The 25,490-nt window shown below is 34.7% G+C and overlaps 1 protein-coding gene across 2 annotated transcripts in view; it reads right to left on the bottom strand.

Annotated features, from left to right (window-relative positions):
• The window catches only part of GRID2 (glutamate ionotropic receptor delta type subunit 2), a 1,459,902-nt gene that overhangs the window by 517,834 nt on the left and 916,578 nt on the right, over window positions 1-25,490 (bottom strand). For both annotated transcript variants that reach the window (XM_003257534.3, XM_030819132.1), the window contains 3 exons: window positions 25,130-25,303; window positions 17,509-17,670; window positions 4,028-4,147 (listed from right to left, as the gene is read on the bottom strand). In XM_003257534.3, the coding sequence (XP_003257582.1) occupies window positions 4,028-4,147; window positions 17,509-17,670; window positions 25,130-25,303 (456 nt within the window). The remainder of the gene's footprint in view (window positions 1-4,027; window positions 4,148-17,508; window positions 17,671-25,129; window positions 25,304-25,490) is intronic.

Raw genomic sequence — 25,490 nt, 5'->3', positions numbered from 1 at the left:
CATTCATGTTCAGTTTAGATTTTATGCTTTGTCACTTCAACCATTGCCTTGCCAATGTTCTTAACCATACTGCCTTGTTGTACTGCTAGCAAACACAAAGCAACACAACACAAAACAAAAATAATCCGATGAAGCTTCAAGCCTACATTAATTTAAATTTATTCAGTCTGCTCAATGCTGCTGGACAAACATCCACGACTGTGTAGATTAGTACTACAGTGATTTCTTGATCTCTAGCCTCATGTGAGCCAATAGCCCCGCCTGGCATTTCTTCAATATTCCCTAGTCACCTCTCCTGTTTGCCACAGCAGCTATTTCGAATCTTCTCCACTGTCGTTAAACCTCCAGTCTCATTATTGCCAATGCCTTCTGCTACATTTTCCCAGTTAGAAGGATAATCTTGCCTCCTATTTCTCCAAGCAAAGACTATTTCTTAATAATTTTCTTAACTTCCTAACATCAAACATAAAGACTTGCTTGCAAACACAGCATTATTTTCTTACCCCTACCCCTCATCACCCTGGAAAATGATGTTCCCTGGTGCCTATGGTTAAGTACTCCATCTAATTCTTGATCCAACCCTCTCTTTTCCCCTACTGTAACTCTATCAATGATCACCTTTCTTTCTTATATCTTCATTTTCTTCTTCACTACTGGCTTGGTCTGTGAGCATTCAAATATACTCAAATCTCTTACATTGTAAAAAATCTCTCCCAACAACTTCACAGTCATTTAATTACTACCCAAACATACTCACTTTTTTTTTTTTTTACTTTTCTACTGTTGCTATTTAAACATATGGCATTACCCCTCTACTGAAATTTCAGTTATTAATGAAAATTAACCACAACTTCTTGTGATGTACTAGACATGGTTCTGGATGCTTTGCCTTACTAACTCATTTAAGTTAGGCCAGCATACCTTAATATCAAAATCCAACAGAAAGGACAGCTTTAGGCAACCTCAGTCATAAGTATCAATATAAAACCCTTATGCAAGGTGGTAGCAAATCAAATAATTTTATGTAAACATAAGCATAATTATAATTTTACATATGCATAAACAATTTTATATAAAATTATGCATGTCCCAGGAACATATGGAGTTTCCTTAATCTGATCTAAGTTAATTATAAATATATAGTAGTATAGTGGTATAGTGTTGAATGTTTTTTCTCCGAGATTGATAACGATCCAAAAATGCCTACTACTGTTATTTCCATTCAACATCATCCCTAGAAGGTGTAAAATAACAAAAGAAGAGACAAAAACTCTTATTAATTGCAAATGACAAGACAATTTGCAGAAAATTCACGAGAATCTACAGTTAAATTATTAGAATTAAAAGTCTGAGCAAGAGTGCTGGATATAAAATCAATATAAAATACCAATATTATTTGTATATACAGCAGCAAACTAAAAATGACATTTAGAAGATACCATATTATATTTATAGACTATAATACCACTCAGCAATATAAATTAAAAGACAAACAAGCGAAATTGTTGACACATGAAAATAAGAATGTACCTTAAATGTTGAGAGAAAAGACACAAATGTGTAAATACTACATTATTTATATAAACTTTTAAACCAAGCAAACTGTCTGTGCTTCTAAGAATAAAAACAGGAATAATGGCACTTTCTGAGTGACAGAAACATTCTATAACTTGACCTGGTTAGTGGTTAAATTGGTGAATGCGATTACTCTAAGTCATTGTGCACTTAAATTATATCTCAATAAAACAAATGAAGAGTATTGAAGAGTAAAATTTTACCTTTTTCTTACCCCGTATGTAAAAAAAAAAAAACTTCTAGATCGATAAAAGACCTTAATTTGGAAGGCAGAACTATAAAACCCTTGGAACATAATTGAGTATAATATCTTCATGACTCTGGGGGATAGGGAGTAATTTCTTAGATAATACTGAACAGCAATAATAATAAGGATGAAAATTCATAGTTCTTCTAAATTGAAAGATACTATAAATGGCATTGAAATAAAATTCACAGAGAGGAAAATAAAACTGGCAAAAATTAAATGATAAAACATAAAAATTCAGAATATATACATAACTTCTAAAATCAATTATAAAAAGCAAAAGACACCCTCCTCCAAAAAAACAGTAATGAGCAATTAACTCAGAAACACCTGAAGAGCCTAAATATGTAGGAAAAGATGGAGACTGTTTCATAATCAGGGAAATGTAAATTGAAATCATGAGGATATATCATTATATACACCCAATAAGTTAATACAATTTTAAGTCTTACAAATTCAAGACTTGATTAGAATGTGGGGCAATGCCTGCACTGCTGGTGGTATGTAAATTAGTAAATTATTATAAAAATGGGTTTGATGTTATCTGGTAAAGCTCAAGATATGGTTTCTTATATTGCAGCAGTTCTACTTCTGGATACAAAACCTACAGAAATACACCTACAAGCATAAAAGTATCCAAGATGTATATCCAAGAATTTTTGTAACAGCAGCTTATAGCAGTCTAAAAATGGAAACAAACTGTGGTGGTATGGGACAAATCTATACAATAGAAAACAATACAGCAATATAAATGAATAAACTGCCACTCCATGTAACAACAAGGATCAATAACATAAACACACTGCTGAACACAAGAAGCAAGAAGAAAAGGATATATGCATTCTTGAGACCATTCATAAGTTGAAACATTGACAAAACAATTATATAAGGATGTAAACACAGGTGATAAAAACATATTTTAAATGCAAATAAATTAGCATCATAAAAATCAGTCTAAATATTACACTATTGACAAGGATGGTCTGACTGTAATCAGAGGGAAGCATATGGGAGTGTTGAGAATCCTAGCTATTTTCTATTTCTTGACCACAGTAGTGGTTCTTTCCTTTAAAATAATTCACTAAACCTTGTGTTTTATGCAGTTTTCTGTATGTTTCATATTATTCACTATTAAACAAAAATTTTAAATGCATCAAGATAGTTTCATCCACGTTAGCATGAATTTATTGAGAAATTTGTATTGCTAATAACTCCTCACTTCATTTTGCCTAGGTTGTTTTGCATCTTACATCTCAGCACTAAAAATACCTACTGAAGAACTTCTTACTCTCAATGTCGTCAACTTTAGACAGTTAGAAATTTACAGTTACCAGCTCTGCATACACACTCAATTATGTTAGGCTTTTCCCTACCAAATATATGTAGATAGATAGATAGATAGATAGATAGATAGATAGATAGATAGATAGCAAATCCAAATCATATATATGTGTGTGTATATATATATATGATTTGATATATTTATATGATACATATATGATTTATTTCCCTACTAAATATATATATATGTGTGTGTGTGCATGTGTGTGTGTATATATAAAATTTATATAGCAAATATATATATAGCAAATCCAAATCATAGAAACTTCATTTATATAAGGGCATTTGTATTTCTCCTTGAGAAAGTTATTGTCCCAGTATTTCATGAAACATCATTATTGGCACTCAGCTTCTTCCTACATGTGATCAGTAGTATACAACAAGAGTTCATTTTCTGCAAACTATTTTCTACATATTACATGACACATACAGCAGGTAAAATACTGTAATGTCACATCTTGCGGTAGACTTTCTGTCTTCCTACATGAAATTTATCCAAGCTCTTATTCTGATTTTGTACATGTTACAAGTTAAAAACCAAGCAGCTACAAAGTGTATAAATATTAAATTTACTATTTTATAAAAACTATTATTATAATAAATGAAAGATGATGCTATTTCCCTAGGCAAGATTCAGATAACTTTTTTCCTTTACATTATTCTAAGTCAGAAATAGAATTTCTTGCTTAATACTTCTGGTAAATATTTAAAGTCATTTCAATGCCTAATTTCCCTCCACCCCCTGCTTTCTCTTTCAAACTACGATACTGACTTTAATGGGTACTGTGATCATACCGCATGGAAAACAATCAAGCAAAACCATAGTATAGGAAAAAGCGTATTAATCGGTTTGTCTTGTCTTACTTTGCGAACACCTCTGCCAAGCTCTTCTCCATAGTTGGTTCCAAGGATTTCAAAGTGGACGTTGGGATTGCCTCCATTTTCTCCAAATTCTAGCTCTCCAGTCAACCCACTAACTCCACCCTAAAGGAGAGAACAGATACTGATGTAAAATTTGAGAAGTAAAAAAATAAATAAATAAACATAAAAGGAACTTCTAAGAACTCTACTTCTATCTCTAAAATAATATTTAAAGTAAGCAATTTTTAACAGACTACTTTTTAAAATAGGTACACAGCATAAACAGGAGTACAGTTGAACCTAACTTTGGAAATTCCTTAATCCAACCTCATCTATTTTTCATAAAAACAGAAATTTAGACCCCAAAAGTCAAGTGACTGCTCAAAATGAAACCATGTTAGAGCTCCTACTAAGTTCCAGGCTCAAGTTTTTGCCACCATACCTTGTGACTTGAATGGATCCATTAGTTAGAAAACAAGATGCTTCTGGAGTGCATAAAATCTATTTAAGATAGATTTCAACAATCTTCTTTGTTCTAGCACAATTCCATTCAATTTTGATCTAAAATTATACGTGGGGATCTTAAAATCCATGGTTTCTAGATTATTAGAGGCTGATTTTTTTTTTTGCCCCTTCTTTAAATATATTTTCCAAATCAAAAATAAAAGAAAGTTAAATTAGGCTTGAAATCTGTTTTTGCTCTTAACGGGTAGTGCTGGCTGTTGAGATTCACTGGGAATTCCAAGCTTCATCTTTCATTCAACATGACAGATGTTCATTTATCCCACAGATGGCAATGTAGGTCATACTTCTTTCTTTCTTGTTTATCATTCTTTTCTCAGTTTAGTTCATCAGCCTTCATATTATTTAGGATTTTACAAATGAAAATCACACTCCGAGTCACTTCAATGCTAAAATATGTCTAACTTAAAATTTTGGCCTGGTAATGACATTTATTTAGAAAACAAATGATCTCAGTTTTGTAAATTGTTTTAATTATCACCTCTAAGATGTTGATATTTAAATATATCTCACTTGACATAACCTGCAACTCCGTTTCCAGTCTTTTCTGGCTGGTATTAATATTATGCTATTTGCTTTTCCTTCTACTTCATCTGTGCCTTGTAGCCCAGTCACCTGACACGAAGTTCATGATGAGTTCAATAAACTATTTTTGATTGATGTTTTCCTACCTGAATCACTAATTTTAATATTTAATCTATTCTATTTTTATAACAGTAATAATCAACAAGATTAATTCTTTACTATTATTCCCTAATCAGCCAGTTTCTATTATCTAGTTTTATTAATAAAAATCCTAGTGGATTTTCATATATGATTTCGCAGTCAAGAACATAGGTCACACTTCCTGGGTTTCACCAATGGCTTCAGAATCTACTAGCTGTGTAAACCAGGCTAAGCCATTTCATTTATGCCTCAAACACTAGATCTGTTAAATGGGAAAATAATAGTGCCTATCCCAGAAGATTATTCTGATTCTTATAATACATGTACAGAGTATTGAAAAGTTCTTGACATTGACATGTGGTAAGAGCTTAAATACTATTATTATTATCATCCTTACTTCCACTGTTACTTCATTTTTGAAGGATTTTTAGTTCTCTTAGAAATAGTTGGCATAATCTTGTTTTGTTAATTAAAATTCAGTGGGTTTGCCAAAAATTATTATATGCTTAAATATTTAGATGGCTTTGGAAAATATTTTTGCAAATGTCAACTCAGTTACATTTCATTGATTAGTACTTGGGGAGAAAAAAGTTAAGCAGCTGGTCTAGGATGTATTCACTCCTTTCACTGGTGTGTGTATAGGGCAGCAACTAAGGGTGAAGGTTGGTCTAATTTCCCTGCCAGTTGGAACTCCAGGTAAACAGACTGGTAATATTTACTAGGTGGGAGATTCCTTATCTATACAAAGCCCTTAGAGGGATATCCCAGGCTAAAGAAATACTGTAGTAAATAAATCCAGGCTCTATGGATTAATGGTTTGTAGCTCCTCAGAAAATGTCCTGAAGCTTTACATTTTCTCAGGTAAAAATGGAAATGTTTCATAATGTAAATCCTCCCTGTGGTGAGAAGTAAACCTATGAAACCTTCCTTGGAGACAGAATCAGCATTTCCAGTGTGGGAAGAAAGAAACTGGGGAGCCATGTAGAATGTCTCCTCCTTTTTTTCCTTTGTGCCCTTTGCTTGCCTGTATTTTTGATAAGGGCAATATATCTGATTCTTGACAATCTATTCCAGTCTGTGCTCACTATTAATATCTCAAAACATCCAATTATATTTTAAAGACTGAAGTAAGTGCAGTGCATCTTATTATCATTAGTATCTCCAAATGACAAATACTGTAGGAATTTGATAGACAAATATAATTTATATTACTACAAATAAGTTCAAAAACTTGTATTCAGAATATTTTTATAAAAGTTTTTCTTGTCCATAATCACACATCTACCTGATTAATATCTTCTAACTATATCAGAATCCTAAATTTATGTTTTAGTAGCTTATTTCTAGGAAAAAGATATCATGTATCAATATAATTGCTACATAAAACTACTATATCCCTAAAATGTTTACACATTTGAGCACTAGACTAATCTGGTGTTCTGTTATTATTCTCAATCAATACCCACATGGCCACTCCAGGTCATGCCTTCATCCTTTACTTTATCTTCCACTGAATGACTTAGTTTACTTGAACAAGGTACAGAAAACAATAAATTGGGGGACTTGCATTTAGTTTGCTGCAGCATTTACTTACCTTGCTCAACTTTTTGACTTTGTAATTTATTTTCCTTATGCTATATTTCTAATGAGCTGTTGGCATGTAAAATCAGGGAAACCTTCCCTCATGAAGATGTCAGGGATGATTGAGAGGTCAGTATTTCAAGCAAATAAACCCTTTAACTAAAACCTATTGTTATATCACCCAGACTTAACCTCCCTGTTTTTTGATTGCCTTAGAAAATACCAGCGCTTTAAAGCTTTTTTCCATCTATCCTCAAATTAACCTTTAAAACAGAGCCTTGAGGAAAATGTGTGCTGGCCAAGGGGTAATGAATGGTCATTATTTTTGTGCATGCATGGTTGTATTTTTTATCTCTTGGTGATGCAGCAGATTTTCAACAATATAAGCTAATGGGACATAGGGATAATTTCTAAACGTCCTTTAAATTGGCAGTAAAAATTGCTGCCAGAGTAAACCTTTTTAAAAATATGAAATAAAATTTGTTTTAATTTCATCCATCCACTTGATATAGAAATACCAGTGGACATCAAATATAGAGAGCAAAGAGTAGAAAAATTAAAAGAGGAGAATCAGAGGTTGAGAATAATTTACCACTGGACAATGAGTTTCTAAAAGGCAAAATGTATTATTCACCTATGGCTAGGAAATTTGGGGAAAAAGTAAAAAAAAAAAATTAGTGAGACTTTGTCATTCTGTTTATGATGAAGAATCTTTTCCTACGCTTGAAATGGCAAAGGAACTTAAGATTTTGGAGGATCATGTGGGACATCAAATATTTATCATATTTGCCTAATTTCCTTATACATATTTTTAGGTTCCTTGTAACCTGCAGACGTGTGTGGTAACCACGGATAATCTGTTAATATAAGCATGGGCCCAGCAAGACAGTGAATACTCTGGGAGGTGCCAGACTCAGCAGGGAGCCCTGATGCCTTCATGTTTCATCACCATCAGGTTCAGAGAGAAAAACCCCTAACCAGAAAAATACCACATTTTCTACCCAACAAATAAATATTTTTATGGGTAAATAGGAACTAAGATACAAGATGCAAAAAAAAAAAAGGAGAAGAAGACAAATACAAAGAATCTAGTTTGTGTGAAATATCTAGGAAAATTTGAGTTGCCATGTAACATTATGTGTGTGTATATATACATATATTTGCATATATACATATACACTCAAATAGTCATTCATAATAGAGACTCACAGCCAGCTGAGAAGTAAACAGGAAGTTATAAGCATTGTGATCACGCTGTCTCCATCTTAGGGGCCCCTTAGGCCCTAAGTCAACCGGTTAACTGAGGAGCCCAAACTGAAACCTTCATCTTGTGTCTCATATTTTTTCCTTTGGACTATGTAAACTGTGTGTTCGGTATAACATATTATATCATAGAGAATTGCTCAGAAGGGCATGTTGAACTGAATTAAATTAAATCTATTCCAGTTTACCTACTTTATGATTAAAATGACCTGAAGCTGGAGTGTATCTTGGTGAATCGACAAGAGGCCTATTCCAAGAGCATGGATGGCAGTTTTTAAATCCCCATGGCAAAAAGTTTATTTGCACACATTTTTGCAAAAAGGCTACCTTATATTTCAAGACAATACTGTTTGTGGTAAGCCAGATTATGTTTTCCTAAATTCTCTCTCTTTCCTTCGGATTTGTAAATTCTAAGTGATACATAGTGCTTTACACAAAAAGTAATGTCTCCATTTCTCTAAGTATGCAGACTTTTTAAAAGCCCACAAAACCAAACATGACAACTTATTAGAGTTCGTTTTGTCCCAACCATTAACCTGGGAATCATTATTTTAATCTTTGTCTTCCTTACACACTTATTAAATCACCAAATCTTATTTCAATCCTGTAAATATCCTCAAGGATATCTACTTCTATCCATCCCATGGCCCACACCCTAACTGGGTCCTCTCTAAGTAAGAGGATTAGCCTCTTAATTGGTGTTCTGTCATGCAGTCAGTCTGGTTCAATGGCAGTTGCAGAATTCTCTACTTGGCAAGGATGGGATAATCTGATTTTATCACCACCCTGTTTAAAATACTTCAGTGTCGGCTGGGTGTGGTGGCTCATACCTGTAATTCCAGCACTTTGGAAGGCCAAGACAGATGGATCACCTGAGGTCAGGAGTTCAAGACCACTCTGCCCAACATGGTGAAACCCTGTCTCTACTAAAAATACAAAAATTAGCCGGGTGTGGTGGTGCGTGCCTGTAATCTCAGCTACTCAGGAGCCTGAAGCAGGAGAATCACTTGAACCCAGGAGGCAGAGGTTGCAGTGAGCTGAGATCACACCACCGTACTCCAGCCTGGATGACACAGCGAGACTCCATCTCAAAAAAAAAAAAAAAAAAAAAAAAAAAAAAAAAAAATCCTTCAGTGTCACGTTATTCCTTGAATAAAATTTGGAAATTTCAACATCGTTTATCAAACCCTTGGTGGCCTTTCCCCCTTTTAGCTAATTAGAAGCCATGTCTCTATTCTGGCTGCCTTGGGCTTATTTCAGATGCTTCAATGTGTTAAGCTCTCTTTCCTACAAGCCTGGAAACATTCTATTTCATTTGCATGAAACATTCTTCCTTCCCCTTTCCTGGAATACTCTTCATTTTCCTTTCTTGGCTAATGCATACTCAGCCTAAACGTTTCCACTTATCTGTCACTCTCAGGCCTAAGTAGGCCCTCCAATGACGTATTTCTAGAACACTTGGTATTTCCCCTTTTGTAGAACAAATCATGCTTGTAATTATTTTTGATATTTCTATTTTCCTTCCCTATTCTCTGATCTTGTGGTACAACATATGGTAGTATTCAATAAATATTTGTTGAGTGAATAAATTACCATGTAAGAAATGGTACAATTTCAATATTTTTATCATTTCAAAAAATACTTTTTGAGATATCAACATATATCAAGATAACTCTATCAGATATCATATTGATATATGTTGGGCTCAACATATATCAATATGAGAAAATGTACTGGTACTTAAATATTTGACATATTGCATAAACTGATGTTTTCTATTTTCCCACATTCCATATTAAAAATAATTACAAAAATTTTAACAGAAATTGGTCAATTAAGACAACGCAAAAGAATTTGATTCAATGATCTATTAAATTTTAGTTCACTTACTAATATAGAATACATAGAAAATGGCCAGTGATTTTATGTGCAATCACATAATTTTGAATCTAAGATTTTTCTTAGCTTTTAAAAAAATTAAATAAAAGAGGTAAAGGTGTTCTTTCTAAAATTCAGGTCTGATTTTTTTCCAAAAATTATTTAGTGTCTTATATTTACCCACAAAATAATTTCTTTCCTAAATCACTTTCCAGTCTAAACAATTTTATGTGTTCTCTGCACTCTGGTAAATTAATCAACTTTTGTCATTGGACAAATGATTTATTCTAATAGATATGTCAGCTACAGCACTCTACCACCTGAAATATCCTCCTCCCATAGCTTTATATATCCTAAGCCTGCTAGTTTTCAAATTTCCATTAAGATGCTATCAGTTCCATGCAAATATTTCTAATCTATTTTCTAAGTTGGGTTCTCAAGGAAATAGGTCTGAGATGGAGATGTGCTTGTATGCAGGAGGTTTATTTGAAGTGCTACTGAGAGCGCACTTGCAATGGAGTGAGGGAAGAGGGACTGGACAGAGGAAGAGATGAAAGTGTGATGCAAATACAATACCAGTTTAGGTCATCCAATGTACCAGTCTGTAGATAACCCTTCATATTTGTCCCCTGAAGAAAGGAACTTAGACATATCTAGTTTTGCAATGACTGTTCATTGGATTCATGCTGCCCCTAGAAAGAGGGTGGAACAATTCCTGTCCATGGCAATTCCTGAACAGAGGCTCAGATGTCTTTCTTGGCTGTGAAGCAAGTATCTCAGTATGTACCACAGCACATTACACTCTTCTCTAAGATTCTACAGTATCCTATATTTACCACATTTGGATCTTTTTGTTGTTTCTGGCCTTAGAGTGTAGCTCTTTGTATAGTTAGTCAATATTCATTACTGGCCTCTAAATTTCTTTTTTTTTTTTTTTTGGTAGGGGGTAGGGGGTAATTCCATAAGTGAGTTTGCACAGTACATTCTACAATATAGAAATTTGAAAAATACCTTTTAAAAGAGTGATTAATACATGAATGAAGTGTCCTGTTGGAAATTGTTTCAGTATTAAAAATATTAACACTAAGAAAAAAATGAAAAATGATTTCTATTTAAATATAGTATACTTCTGTAAATAAAAACAGGCTACTCGTGTTGCAGTGACATGGCACTATTCCAAGAAGGTAGATCTGCACTGGGCAAATTGATTTATAAATATCCCAGGGCAGTGGTTTTCAAATTGTAGGTCTAAGAACTGATTGTGGTGGGAGTCTGTGGAAATCCCCTCCTACTTTTTTCCAGAGCAGCTCAAATTTATTGATTGTATTTATATAGTTAAAAAGTTTGAAAGCTGGCTCTAGGTTACATAACACTAACAAATTAAATTATACTACATGAAAACTCTTTCCCAATATATAAATATAGTTTTCATGAGAAGCTACAACAATGTAGCTTGTCATAATAAAGACTGAAAAACAAGCCATATTAAAACTTAAATATGGTTTATATAATATTAATTGAGGGTGTTTATTCCCATGATTTCTTGGTGTGCATGTTTAGCCAAGTGACTTTGACAGGAGTGAATAAAAATGATTGCCATGAACAAGAAAAATGGTAAATGGTAAAGTACACAGACGCCAAATTAGAAACCAAAAAACCTGGTATTGAAAACTAATTAGCTATGCAACACTTAGTACATCATTTAATTTTTCTGAAGTTCGGTTCTCTATATCTAAAAATGGAGTAAAAAGGTTAGATTAACTTTATTGTGACTTGCTACTCCATAACTGTACAAGTTACTAATAAAAACATAAAAGAACTTAAGTACATAATATAATAAAACAAAAATAGAAGAATACTTTCTTTACAAAATTTTTTAAAATCCTCTTTTCAGATAATGCTCCTGGTATGTTTAAGAGTATACTTGTTGCATGCTGCTTTTTAAGTCTATGCCAATACATAAAGTATTAGAATTGGAGTGATTAATTTTATTTGACAATGAAATCAATGGGTATTTGAAAAATACAAGAGAACCAGTAATTAAGTTTGGAAAGTTGATCAAGTCAGCCAAAAAATATATGAAACATCAATTATCTTCCTTTAATACCTACAATAACTAGTTTGAACACCTAATGGAACATATCTCTTTTATGATAGCATGCAGACACACACACACATGCATACACACACATCCTATAAAAGTTTAGAAACAAATACAATGAAAATATGTGTGAAGAACACTATAAATCTTTAATCAGGGTTACAAAAAGCTAACTACATGGATAGATGCCATGTTATAGATGGAAAGACTCAGTATTTTTAAAACTATAATTCCTTCAAAAATATCATACAACATCCACGTAAATAACAATGGCACAGGGCTGCTGATAATATTTGGCAGGAATCAACAGGCAAGCATCAACTGCTAATTTTTTAAAAAAGAATGAAAATGAGGAGGCACTTAATCTACCAATGCATATAATAAATTGTAAAGCTCGGGTACACAAGAGTACCTGAGAAACTGCAACCTTTCTCATTACTAGACATTTATACTACTATGTCAATGACATTATTTTTAATTCTTTTGTTTCATTCCCCATAATAAGAATAGAAATTAATTTAGGGATAGAAACTTGTTCTCTTCTTGCTTGTACTTTGTGCAGCAGCACACAGATTTTTAATGTGTATGTAGCATGCCCTTAATATAGGCATTTTGTATTTATTTGAATGTAATTAAAAATTTCATCACTAGAATACTCCCATTGTAATAAAGAGCCTGACCTCATTTGTGTTGCTGGCTGCTGACTTCTTTTTAAGCCTTACCCTCCCTTTCTTTGGCCCCACATCTGTACAGTCTGATTAAGAAAGGCCATCCTACATCTACTTAATTGACACCTGTGGGAAACTTGAGCTTCTCAAATCTCCAGCCCGCATGAGTGGGAACCTTTTCCCATCCCTAACCCCTAGTCACCAAAAATGCCCAGGCCACTCCCTCTGTTTTGTCCAAACCAGCCTGAATCTGTGTGGGGCCATTCTGCTCTTCCTGGGAGTCTCTATGTGAGTAATGAACTTTCTTTCTCACTTGATGTGTGGAGTATCACCAGCATTGACATCTAAATAGGTGACCAAAAACACTCATATGATGCAAAAAGTAATACAATTTTTTTTTAAAAAAATCCATTTTTAAACTCACTTTGAAATGTGAGAAAAAAATATAAAATTGAACATTTGTAATCATGTATATTATTCAAACTGAGTTTCTTGACACAAAGAATGGATATATTTCTTTAAAATGTGACACTGGAGCAGAAGCTGACAGGGACAAATGTACACATAGTCCCACAAAATAAAATTTCATAATTATTGTATTAAATAATTGTTTTGGTTATTATTTTTCTAACAGCAATATCTTATATATTGAATTTCTACATGAAAAATACTGACATATTATGGTGTCTCTTTTTCCTTCCTCCTGATCTTCTCACTAAAGTGTTTTCTAAGCAACCTCCTAAACTATTATTTTGTCTTTGTATGAAAGCTTCAGGAGAATAAATATATTCAGGTTCCTGCATCCTAGCCAAACCATGAATTAATAAATTGGCAGGATTAGAATCATGTTCAACAACCTCCCTTGGATTTATACCTGCCAGCTCTCTACATAGATAAGGCTAGATTTTGGCAACACCTTGAGGCTAGATTAGACTTATTCATTTTTCAGTTGAAAAGTCTTTCTCTGCCAATATATTCAATACATTTAATTCTCAAGTACTTTTGCTGAAAACAGCCAAAATTCTTGTTAAAATTATCCTTGGCAAAGAAGATACAGCATTACTATGGTTTGAAATCCCCACCAAAACTCAGCTTGAAATGCAATTGCCATTGTAATGGTATTAAGAAGTAGAAACTTTAAGAGATGATTAGATCATGAGAGTTTTGCCTTCATGAATGGATTAATGCTGTTATTGCATTAGTAACAATAATGGGTTAATTGTCATAAGAGTTTGGTCCCCTTTTGGTCTCTGTCTCATGCGTTTGCTTGCCATGTGGTGTCCTTTCACCTAGGATAACCCTTATCAGATGCCAGCTCCAAGCCCTTGGACTTCCCAGTTCCACAACTGTGTGCCACATAAATTTCTGTTCTTAATAAATTACCAAGTCCATGGTATTCTAGCAGCAGAAAAGAAATCAAGAGAGAAAACTGGTACCAATGAGTGGAGCTGTTGCTATAATAAATACATGAATATGTGGAAGTGACTTTGGAACTGCATAAAGGTAGAGGCTTGAAGAATTTGAAGGATCAGACTAGCAAAAAAACTGTACTGCTGTGAATAGAGCTTTAAGGGCAATTCTAGTGAGGACTTGGAAAAGGAGAGCTGTAAAGTCTGAATCTTCTTAAGAGTTTATTTAATTTGTTGTGACCAGGATACTCATAAAAATATGGAGAGAAAAGGACGTTCTGGTGAGGTCTCAGACAGAAATGAGGAATAGGGTATTGGAAACTGGATTGAAAGCCATCCTTGCTGTAAAGTAACAAACACCCTGGTTGAATTGTGGCCGTATTCTAGGACTTTATAGAATTCAGAACTTAGGGGCAATGAACTAGAATATCTGGTTGAAGAAATTTCTAAACAGCAGAGCATTCAGGCTTCTGCCTGGCTACTTTTACCTGTATATAGTAAGATGTGAGAGAAATAAATGACTTAAAGATAGATTTTATATTTAAGAGAGAAGCAGACAAAAAATCTGAAAAACTTACAGGGTGGCTATGTAAAGAGTGAAAACGTATGTTCAGGGACAGGCATGGTGGCTCACACCTGTAATCCCAGCACTTTAGGAGGCTGAGGCAGGCAGATCATGAGGTCAGGAGATAAAGACCAGCCTGGCCAACATGATGAAACGCCGTCTCTACTAAAAATACAAAAAATTAGCCAGGTGTGATGGCACATGGCTCTAGTCCCAGTTACTCAGGAGGCTCTAGTCCCAGCTACTCAGGAGGTTCAAGAATCGCTTGAACCCGGGAGGTGGAGGCTGTAGTGAGCTGAGATTGCACCACTGCACTCCAGCCTGTGCGAGCTGTCAAAAAAAAATTTTATATTTATATTTATATATATGTATATATATATAAAACATTCAGGAGAGAATACCAAGGGTGCAGTCAAGTACTATTTGCTAAAGATATTAATATGGCTACAAAGGAGCGATGTGCTATTTATCAAGACAATAGGAGAAATATTTAAAAGGAATTTCAAAAGTCTTTGAAGCTGCTGCTGCCCTCACAGGCTCTAGGAAGGCAAAATGATTTCAGGGGATATGCCTAAGGCACTCATCATGGGCTCCCTGTCCAGGGCCACCTAGCAACTCTTCTCCCCATATTTCAGTGTAACATTCTTCACCTGCCCCAGTTGTGGCTCAAGTGGACCCAGGTAAGCTTGGGCTGTCACTCTGCAGAGTGCAAGTGGTAAGCTGTGGCAGCGTCAATATGGTGTTACACCTTCAGGCATTAAGAACTCTGGCTATGGGTTCCTCCACCAAAAGTTACAAGGATGTCACAAAAAGCATGAAGACCCAGGCAGAGACTTGTCTCCAGGGTCAAACCACCACAGAGAGCTCCTACTAAGACAATGCTGAGTAAAAATGTGGGTTTGGACTTGCCACAAAGAGTTTCCATTAGGGCAATGACTACTGGAGCTATGGAAGTGGGACCATCCCTAAGACCACAGAACTGTAGGACTAAAACAGCATGTGACTCCAACCTGTGAGAGCTGCAGAAGCTGGGTCCAGCAAAGCCCTGGGAGTAGGGTTGCCTGAGGCCTTGCGGGCCCAATCCCTGTCTCAGTGTATCCAGAAATGAGGGCATGGTGTAAAAGAATATTGTTTCTCAGCTTTATGACTTAAATTATTTTTTGTGTTGGGTTTTAGACTTACTTAGGACCAGTTATCGTTCTTTCGTTGCCTATTTCTCTATTTTGGAATAGAAATGTCTATCCTATGACTGTCCCACCACTGCATTTTGGAAGTAGATAATCAGTTTTGAATTCATAGTTTCACAGCTGGCAGAAATTTGCATCATCATGAATCGTGTGAGTCTCATCCATATCTGATTTAAATAAGACTCTGAAATGTGGACTTTTGAGTTAATGCTGAAACAAGTTAAAACTTTTGGAACTACAGGGATAGAATGAATATATGTTATATGTGACAGGGACATGAGTTTTGGGGGTCAAAGGATGGAATACTATGATTTTAGTCTCCCCTCCTAAACTCACATTGAAACTTAATTGCTATTGCAATGGCATTAAGGATGGGGACATTGAGGTGATTAGATCATGAGGATGCCACCTTATGAATAGATTAATGCCCGTATAATGGGAGTGGATTAGTTATCCAGGAAGTCTTGGCCCCCTTTTTCCCTCTACCTTGTGCAGCTGCTTAGCATGTGATGCCCTTCTGCCATGAGATGACCCTCTCCAGATGTGGGTGCCATGGTCTTGGACTTCCCAGCCTTGAGAATCATGAGCCAAAAAACTTCCATTTTTTATATATTTCCCAATTTGTGGTAATCGGTTAGAACAGCAGAAAAGGGACTGATACAAGTACCAAGAGAAAGATCCAGCCTATTCTCTATTTAAAATATTTATTTCCTCTACTTCTAGTTTTTGTACACCTAGTTCACTTCTAATATTAAATTTTTATATTTTACTCTGACTTTTTAAGGGCATTTATACTTCATTTGACTAGCTATTTTTCTTTGGGTTTCAAGAAAGAAAGGAAAATACATGCAGAAAGAAAAAGGATGGGTAAAATAAAGAATATAAACTTCCAAATGTCTGTCTCCTTTGTGTAAAGGGTATAAGAGAATTTTTTTGTTTTATTAATCATTTCATTTTAAATCCAAGAGGCGGTACAAGACAAATGGAAAATGTCAGGAAGGATGACATGACAAAGAGTCTAATAAACTGCAGAATGCTTATACCACTGAGAGGAGCTAAACAACATAAACTGCCTTCTGGGAATGGAACAGGTAGCTAAGCCAAACAGATTCACAGCCGGAATAAGCAACACATTGACAGTGAAGAAAAATAATGCAATCAGTTACCTCAAATAGTTCACAAATGCTGCAACATAATATCTACTTATGAATCCTATCCTTATCATAAGATAAATTAAAGGCCATCACATCCAGTGTCTTACCATGTATATTATCTAACTGAAAAAGTGCTAATTAAGTCTACTGTTAATTTTTTTAGTGGATGGCATGTGTTTTTTAAAAGCCTTTTGTATTTTGCGACAGGCACCAAAATAATTTCAGTATCTCTAATGCTAATGACATAGTCAAGTCAGTATATCTCAACCACAATTTTTTTTACTTGCATAAAATTCCCTTATAAATAAGGAAGTCTCCCCTTTTTATATGTTGATGACTCTCTCACCTTTTTTCTTTCTCAATATTTAATTTCCCCATTACACTGTTTTGTGCTTAGAATTCATAGAAATATTAAAGAGGAAACCCTTTTTCTAAAATATGTCAAATAATTATTTACCATATCCTTTTTACATGAAAATTAAGAAGTTACCTTCTTGATGGTCTCCAACATGGAGCGCCCACCCTGCCAGGGCTTTGAGTTCTTTCTGATACATGACAGACTTGCCATGCTGTGCCACTTTCGGTCCTCCAGCTTCTTATGAAAAGCATTAGCAAGCAGAAGCACCGTGTCATATATGTAAAGGTTGGAAATCTGAAAAGACATTAGAAAGTGATCATTAGAATCATTGACACCAGTCATCAAGAATAAGGAAAAAAAATAATTGTCTCAGCTGCTTCTGTTCATGTCATAGATGGCTGGTTTACTGGGTTATTAAGCAGAAGGTTTCTTTTGTCATTTCCTGGGCAATTTCGTCATTGAGAATGAAGTCTTGTCTGATTGTAGGCCTCAATTGCTTTTTCAGCTTATTTAAGTGTGAAAGAGAAGATTAAAAAAAGAAAGAAAGAAATTTCGACAGAGATAAGGCTGTTAGTGTTAGACCTTAGAAAATCATTGGCCCTTATTTCTCTCTGAGGAGGTAAGAATCTAAGGGTTTAAGATTGGAAGGGCAAACTGAATAATACATTTTCTGAATATGTTAAGTTTTTGCATTCTAGTTATTCAGACGGAAAAATATCAACTTGACCTCATATATGAATGTCATAGGTACATAAAAAAGAAGTAGTCAACTGTGTGTATGTTTGTGTATATGGAGATTCTTAAATGAAATAATGAAAGAACACAACCATTTATATGTATTATAGTGATCAAGGATCTATACAAAATTATACAGGTATACACATGCATTGCAATTCATTGATTTCACAAATACCATAAACTATTAACTGTTTGTGAATGTGTGTTTACATTAACACTTTCTTCTTCTAAGACAACCATGTTATTAACTTCTTTCTACATAGATTGAAAAATAAATTATAGCCAATTTTTTGCTAAGGTTTAACTGTATTCTTACAATTAAGTTTCACCAGAGCTACTATTTATACTGTCAATTAATCACCAAAGGTGCTTATTTTTCAAAGAAGTTAAAAATTATTCAGAAAACATAATACCAAAAGGAATCCTAGGTCAATAAAAGCTGCTTAATGTTATATTTCCTCTGAAGGAAAAACTCAATATAAAATAAAAAAATGAGGAATCAATGTAGTGATGAAAATTAATTCCATATTAAAGCATTTGTGTTTTTCAGGTTTTTGGAAGTGTATTGTTATCACGGTATTTCCTAAAAACATACGGGAGAATATGTGGATTGTCCTCGGGTTATAATTAATCATGGAGGAAATTTTTTAAATAGTCTACCCACATCACAGAATGGTACTAAGCTTTGGCTATTGAGATAATTAGAGTCTGATGCAATGCACAGCTTTTAATAAGAACTTCCTAACAGTGCCTTGTGAGTTTTCTTTTACATACCATGTAAATCTTCAATCATTTGTGTTTGTTAAGTATCATTTTATATGTATAATACTTGTAGGCCTTTTTTGAAGAGACATTGAACGCTCAATGTATTATGTGCGATACAAGTTTGTCCTTCATAAGGAAATACTAGGACTGGCTATTTTCACTCCCTATCCCAGCCACTCCCCATTTTGCCCGATAATTACCAGATAGACTACAAAAGAATGGCTGAAATCTGCTATACAGCTAAAACTAGTCCATGAATCAACATTCAGGTTGGAATTAGGCAGTAAAGACCCAACAGGAAAATATAGAAGTTACACGAAGGATACATGTCCAGGGAAATCAAAATAATACACAATCGTCTGGCCTTTCCTAATCCCTCCTGGTTCTACTGCCTGACACTTGCTTCATCTTACTTTTCTAGCTTTATTTTACTCTTCCCTTTGGTAAACGTGTATTTAAGATTGTTGGGGTATCACTGATGGACATTTGGGTTGGTTCCAAGTCTTTGCTATTGTGAGTAGTGTCGCAATAAACATACGTGTGCATGTGTCTTTAGAAAATGTGGACATATAAACCATGGAATACTATGTAGCCATAAAAAATGATAAGTTCATGTCCTTTGTAGGGACATGGATGAAGCTGGAAACCATCATTCTCAGCAAACTATCGCAAGGACAAAAAACCAAACACCGCATGTTCTCACTCATAGGTGGGAATTGAACAATAAGAACACCTGGACACAGGATGGGGAACATCACACACCAGGGCTTGTTGTGGGGTTGGGGGAGCAGGGAGGGATAGCATTAGGAGATATACCTAATGTAAATGACAAGTTAATGGGTGCAGCACACCAACATGGCACATGTATACATATGTAACAAGGAACACACAGTGCATACGTCTTTGAAACATATCAGAATACTAAATTCTTTTTTAAATCTACCTTTTCCACAAAAGAATAAATTCCTCCTGGATGGGGACTCATACTGTACATCTTTTCTCTTCCATTTTTCCCTGTAATTTATTTCTCTTAGGTTTAGCCTAAAGCCTAGCACATATTTGGTTTTTGATAAACAGTTGTCAAGTAAAAGAAGACAAAGGATGGAGAGAGGAGAAAAAAAGAAAGTCAATTTTAAAGCTAGGTGTGTTTGACAGAAGTTGAGACATGAAAAATCTGGTAACCTGGGTTCTATCCAAACCTGACACTGCTGGGGCACATTCTCTATTGCAGACCCTGAGGCATGTATTTTGAGCATCTATGCTAGTCTTAAAGGTGAGTGCTTTGTACCTGTTACGTGACAGGCATTTTCAATAAATGACTACATCTCCTCATTTGTCCACATTCCAAACTGCAGGGTAAAGAAGTGGTGGTAATATTCTCTGAGCTTTTCATTACCTCTCCTAATCTGACACTTTTTCTTTCGCAGGCAAGTGCCCATTCTTCGAGCTTCACACTCTTTCCTATGCTACACTTTATTACTTTTTTCTGTCATCATTAACTGATCTTTTGGTCTTTTTTTTTATTTGTAAGGCCTTTCACTCCTCCTTCACAATAATACCAAGCTATCTCTCATCATTTTAAAAGGTCACTTCAATTTCTATACAGATGATCTTCACTTCTACTTAGGCCTCAACCAACACAAATGACGATTTACTGAACGGAAACATACACCACCTCTAAAATCATAGACTCCAGTATGTCACATATGACCAATCATTTCTCTCTACCTTACTGGCACTACACTTATTCTTTGACATCACCAAACCTCAACACTCACCTCTACATGACAAGCTTTCAATATTTGACACCATCTATGGCTTGCTTTGAAATATCTTTCTTTTAGTTTTCATCACCTGGTATAGTTTCTAGGCTGATCATCTTAGTTCTCTTTCTCTTGTGTTTCAATGTTTCTGTTAAAAATTTAGTATCCAGAATTGACACATTATTACAGATGTGATCTGACTAGGAGAGAATAGTGTAAGACATTAGATCTCTTTATCTTAGCAAAATTCTTCTGACATAGAGACCACAATTATATTAAAATAGTTACAGCAAATATGATTTGTGTGATACACACACCGAATTTACCTTCAACTTAAGGGATCTGAACAGCTGTCAAACCAGGATTCTTCCCTCTAGGCTTCAGGTAATTGATTTTGAACCTATACTTTATCTGTGCTTTTTCAAATTTAGGCTTATTATTCAGTCAACACTAACAATTTGGAACTTGATTATCTAATACAACATAAGCTTTCTCTTCTAGCTTTATGCCATTTACAAGTTTGATAGGCATGTTTTATTCATCTTCATTCACGTAGTGATAGACATTTTAAAAATATTAGGTCCAAGAATAGAATCTTGTGAATGACCATAGACAGTTCCTTGCATTTCAGGAATAGAATGTTTATCAGTGCAGTTTGAATATTCATCTGGTTCTACAACCCTCAAACTCGGGACAAAAGAAACCCTGGTGCTAAGTTGTGGATATCAGGAAGTACTCAAAGCCACAGAATACATCTAAGGCATATTCTAGTCATATCAATATTGCTTGAAGATTTGATTGATTCATTTAGATATCAATTTTGTTTGAAGATTTGGAGAAAATCAACTAAATAGTTTAATTGGTAAATAATTTGAAGTATTACTTTTAATTGTATATACACAAATGTTATAACTTTTAAAGGTAATAATGAGACTTAAATATTTTCGAGCTTTATTTTGCTTTCTATCCGAGGCCAGAGTGTTCACTATCTTCTGCCTTCAGGAACACTTTGGTGAAAATGTTTCAGTGTCATCATTCTGTCAAGACTTTTCAATATCTTTCCTAAGGATTTCAGGTAAAAATTTGTCAAACACCACATAAAAGTCAACATGCAACACATAGCTTTATGACATTCTCCCAATCTAAAAAAAAAAAAACTTATAAATAAAGGCTTAGTTTGGCAGTGTTTGTTTTTAAGGAAGCCCTGTTGTCTTATCTGAGGTACTCCAAACCATTGATTTAATAATATATTCTACAGTTTATCTACATAGTAACATTTAATATACTAAACTCCATGAGAATCTTTTTTCCTTCCTTTCAGTAATTGGGACAATACACCAATCTCCTGTACCTTGGTCCTCTTCCTAAGTGTTTCTCCAGTATTTCTGAGCTATCATATTTTGATAATTCCTGCTGGCTGATTGGCTACTCTGGGCAATTATTTGGCAATCCTAATTCAAAGCAGTGCCCCTACTCTTGCTATCTCCCTGCTCCTTCTGAACCAGTGGAATATTTTCTTTCAATGAATTTTACTCTAACCTTCCCAATTTGAAGACAATTTTTCTTAGATGGAGAAAGGAGCAAAAGTATTAGAATGTTTCTGTTTTCTCTCCATTAGCAGCCAAACTAACATTAGTTTCACTAAGCAGTAAAGGGATCACTTCCTGCTTGTTACATATGTTGCAAAAACACCATTTTCTAGCTAAAAGGTGTTCTTTAATATTTATTTTGCAACTTCAGCTAATCTTGGGTTTCAGTCTTTGGGCACTAATTAAAAAATCTGTGAAATGTATTTTCTGTTTTTTCTAAATTTTACTTCTCTATGTATATTACAATAGGTAACAGTCCAGAGATCAAATTCTATCACACATAAGAGGGGTGTTAACATGTAACAAATCCTCAAAGCAAAATTAGTTTTCTTATTTTCTTCCATCTGTGGGTTTGACAGGACCAAGATGAAGGTATGAGTCAGGCGGAAGTTGGTGCTTCCCCATACTTTATCGTTTCAGGTAAGATTAGGAATATAGATATAAATAAAATATTTGTTCATAGATATTGAAGTCCTCATCAACTGAAATGGAAAGATTTTGTTGTTAGGCAAATATGCTGTAAAATAATTTCTGCTGTCCCTAAATGACACAGTCAATAATTTTTCTTAAGTTTGTATCTCATTCCTGATACTTCTTTTGACAAAAACCACTTTTAATATTTTATAATTTTCTAAATCAAAATTCTTTCATTTATTTTTTTCTATTTAGAATTCTATCATTTTCACATCAATTATATCCATGACCAGTTAAAATGCAAACATGGGACATTATAAGCATATTGATATGGTTTGGCTGTGTCCCAATCCAAATCTCATCTTGAATTGTAGTTCCCATAATTCCACGTATCATAAGAGGGACCTGGTGGGAGGTAATCGAATGATGGGGACGATTATCTGCTTGCTATTCTCATGATAGTAGTGAGTTTTCACGAGATCTGATGGTTTTATAAGTGGGTTTTCCCCATTTTGCTCAGCACTTCGCTTACCTGCTGCCATGTGAGGAAGGACACGTTTGCTTCCCTTTTCGCCATGAATGTAAGTTTCCTGAGGCTTCCCTGCCCTGAGGAACTGTGAGTCAATTAAACCTCTTCCCTGTACTTTATGGCAGTGTGAGAATGAACTAATACCCATATAGATAACGGTGGAACTGAAATTTAAGGAGACGTTGTTAAGGCTTCAGAAGATTTACTTTGACTATTGCCTTCTCCTTAATTACATTCCAACATATATATTCATACAGATCCAAAGCACTGTGTTAATTATGGTGGAGGAAATGGTACAGAAGCATGTTATGGGTACTTATGATGCTGGGTTCTTGAAGGGACATATCTATTTATTTTGAAATAGGGACTCACTTTGAAACACAGGCTGGAGGCTGGAGTGCAGTAGCACAATCTTGGCTCACTGCAGCCTCGACCTCTAGGGCTCAGGTGATTCTCCCATCTCAGCCTCCTGAGTAGCTGGGACTACAGGAGGATACCACCATACCTGGGTAATTATTATTTTTTTTTTTCAGAGATTGGGTTTTGCCATGCTGCCCAGGCTGGTCTCAAGCTTCTGGGTTCAAGTGATTCTCCCTCTTGACCTCCCAGATTGCTGGGATTGCAGGTGTAGCCGCTGCACCTGGCCATGGAAAGGACCTATTCTAAAGGAGCTTAAAATCTAGTAGGCAACAGAAAGTTACAAGGCAATGATCCTGGAGCCAGTCTGCACACTACAGTGATAGTAATTAGAAGAAATGGTTGGATAAATGGCAAATCCTTTTTTAAAAATTCAAAGTTGACTAAGGATACGGAGGTTGTGGGGTTATTTTTCAGAGTAATTTTGCAAAACACCTTATTTATCTAGTACTATTAGAGAGGAACTAGTTTTCGTAGGGTTATATTTCCAAACTGTTAAAACTGAAAATCTCGAAGTACTAAAATGTTTCCTATGGTAAATATTTTAAAGAACAGGTTTCTAAAATATATTAGGTTTTGCTGACTTCTAAAATTGGCCATGACTTTAATATTTGCTGATATCTCAGGGTTATTGTTTAAATATTAACTTATACGCCAGCATTATAGTGCAGTGATACCTTTAGGAGTTGTTTTATGGCACAGATTTGTTTTTGCAGGAAGAGTCCTATACTGACAGGTTATATGAGTTAGTTTACCTGATTGATTTTTTTCCCCCGTCTCTTGCTTAAGAGGGCCCCTTAATGCTCCCTGCTGTTGTCCTGTGTGCCTGCTTTGTGTAACACCCCCTTCAAATTGACATATTGAGATCTCCAGTGCAAAGGGAAAAAAAATCAGAGAGGCTTTTCCTTAAGAAAAAGAAATAGGCTTCAAGTAAGTATTTAAAGGGCATTCTTATGAGTAAGCTACAGAGACTTGGTGTACTCTGTTTTGCTGTTCAGAGATTTTATTTGTATCTTTCAAATTCTTTGTTCTATTCTGAATGCTGAAGGTTTCAGCAGTATCCTCTCGGAGTTGGATATGACCATACAATGCTACAGCACTTTTTTCATAACAAACTTTTTGTTGGAGTTATTCATACTGGAGGCCAATCTTTTTAAAAAGAATAAATATCTATGTCCTTCTTATGCCAGAAAAGTCAAGCACATTTATTAGTTTAATAATTTAGAGTTTGGAATCAGGAGTACCAACCACAAATTCTCCTATGGGAAATGTTATGGACCTACTTGTTTAGAAGAAAATAACCTTTACTTACTATATTTTTTTATTAAACAAGTAGAAATTTTTCTATAATGAGATCAAAAAGAACAAAGACGCAAATTCTTAGCACTTTCTTCCCATTAGACTTATGAAATTGCTAGAGGAGGAGAATTGTTCAGAAATAACACATATAATTTTGAATCCAATGCAACTCATAAAGCTCTCCTTGCAATTGCCCAACAAAGCACCCTGGAAGAAATATCCTGTCACTTATAATATACCTCCATATTCTGAGCAAATGGATCCTTTGGATCACACAATGTTGAAGATATTCGATGGTTGCCACGGAAACACCGCTGACTTATATTCTGGGGAACTGGAAATGTCTGCCGAATAATCGTTAGCCTCCCAATTGACCTTCTTACAAGTTCCTGTACATCCACATCGTTTATTTCCTATAAGATAAGAGGTGGAAGAATTAGAGATACTTTAATACAGTCACAAAACACAAACCTATTATGAGTTGTTATCTGTAAATGTTAGGGATTCTGTTACTGTAATATATTGGTGTTAATGTTTAGCGCATATCTAAATGAAAGCAACATATTTTTGTTAAAATGATCAACTCATTTGTAGTTGCTT

This window comes from Nomascus leucogenys, chromosome 9 (assembly GCF_006542625.1).
Source record: "Nomascus leucogenys isolate Asia chromosome 9, Asia_NLE_v1, whole genome shotgun sequence".
Lineage (NCBI taxonomy): Eukaryota > Metazoa > Chordata > Mammalia > Primates > Hylobatidae > Nomascus > Nomascus leucogenys.
Note: the sequence above shows the minus strand (reverse complement) of the source record. Positions and strands in the feature narration are given on the sequence as shown.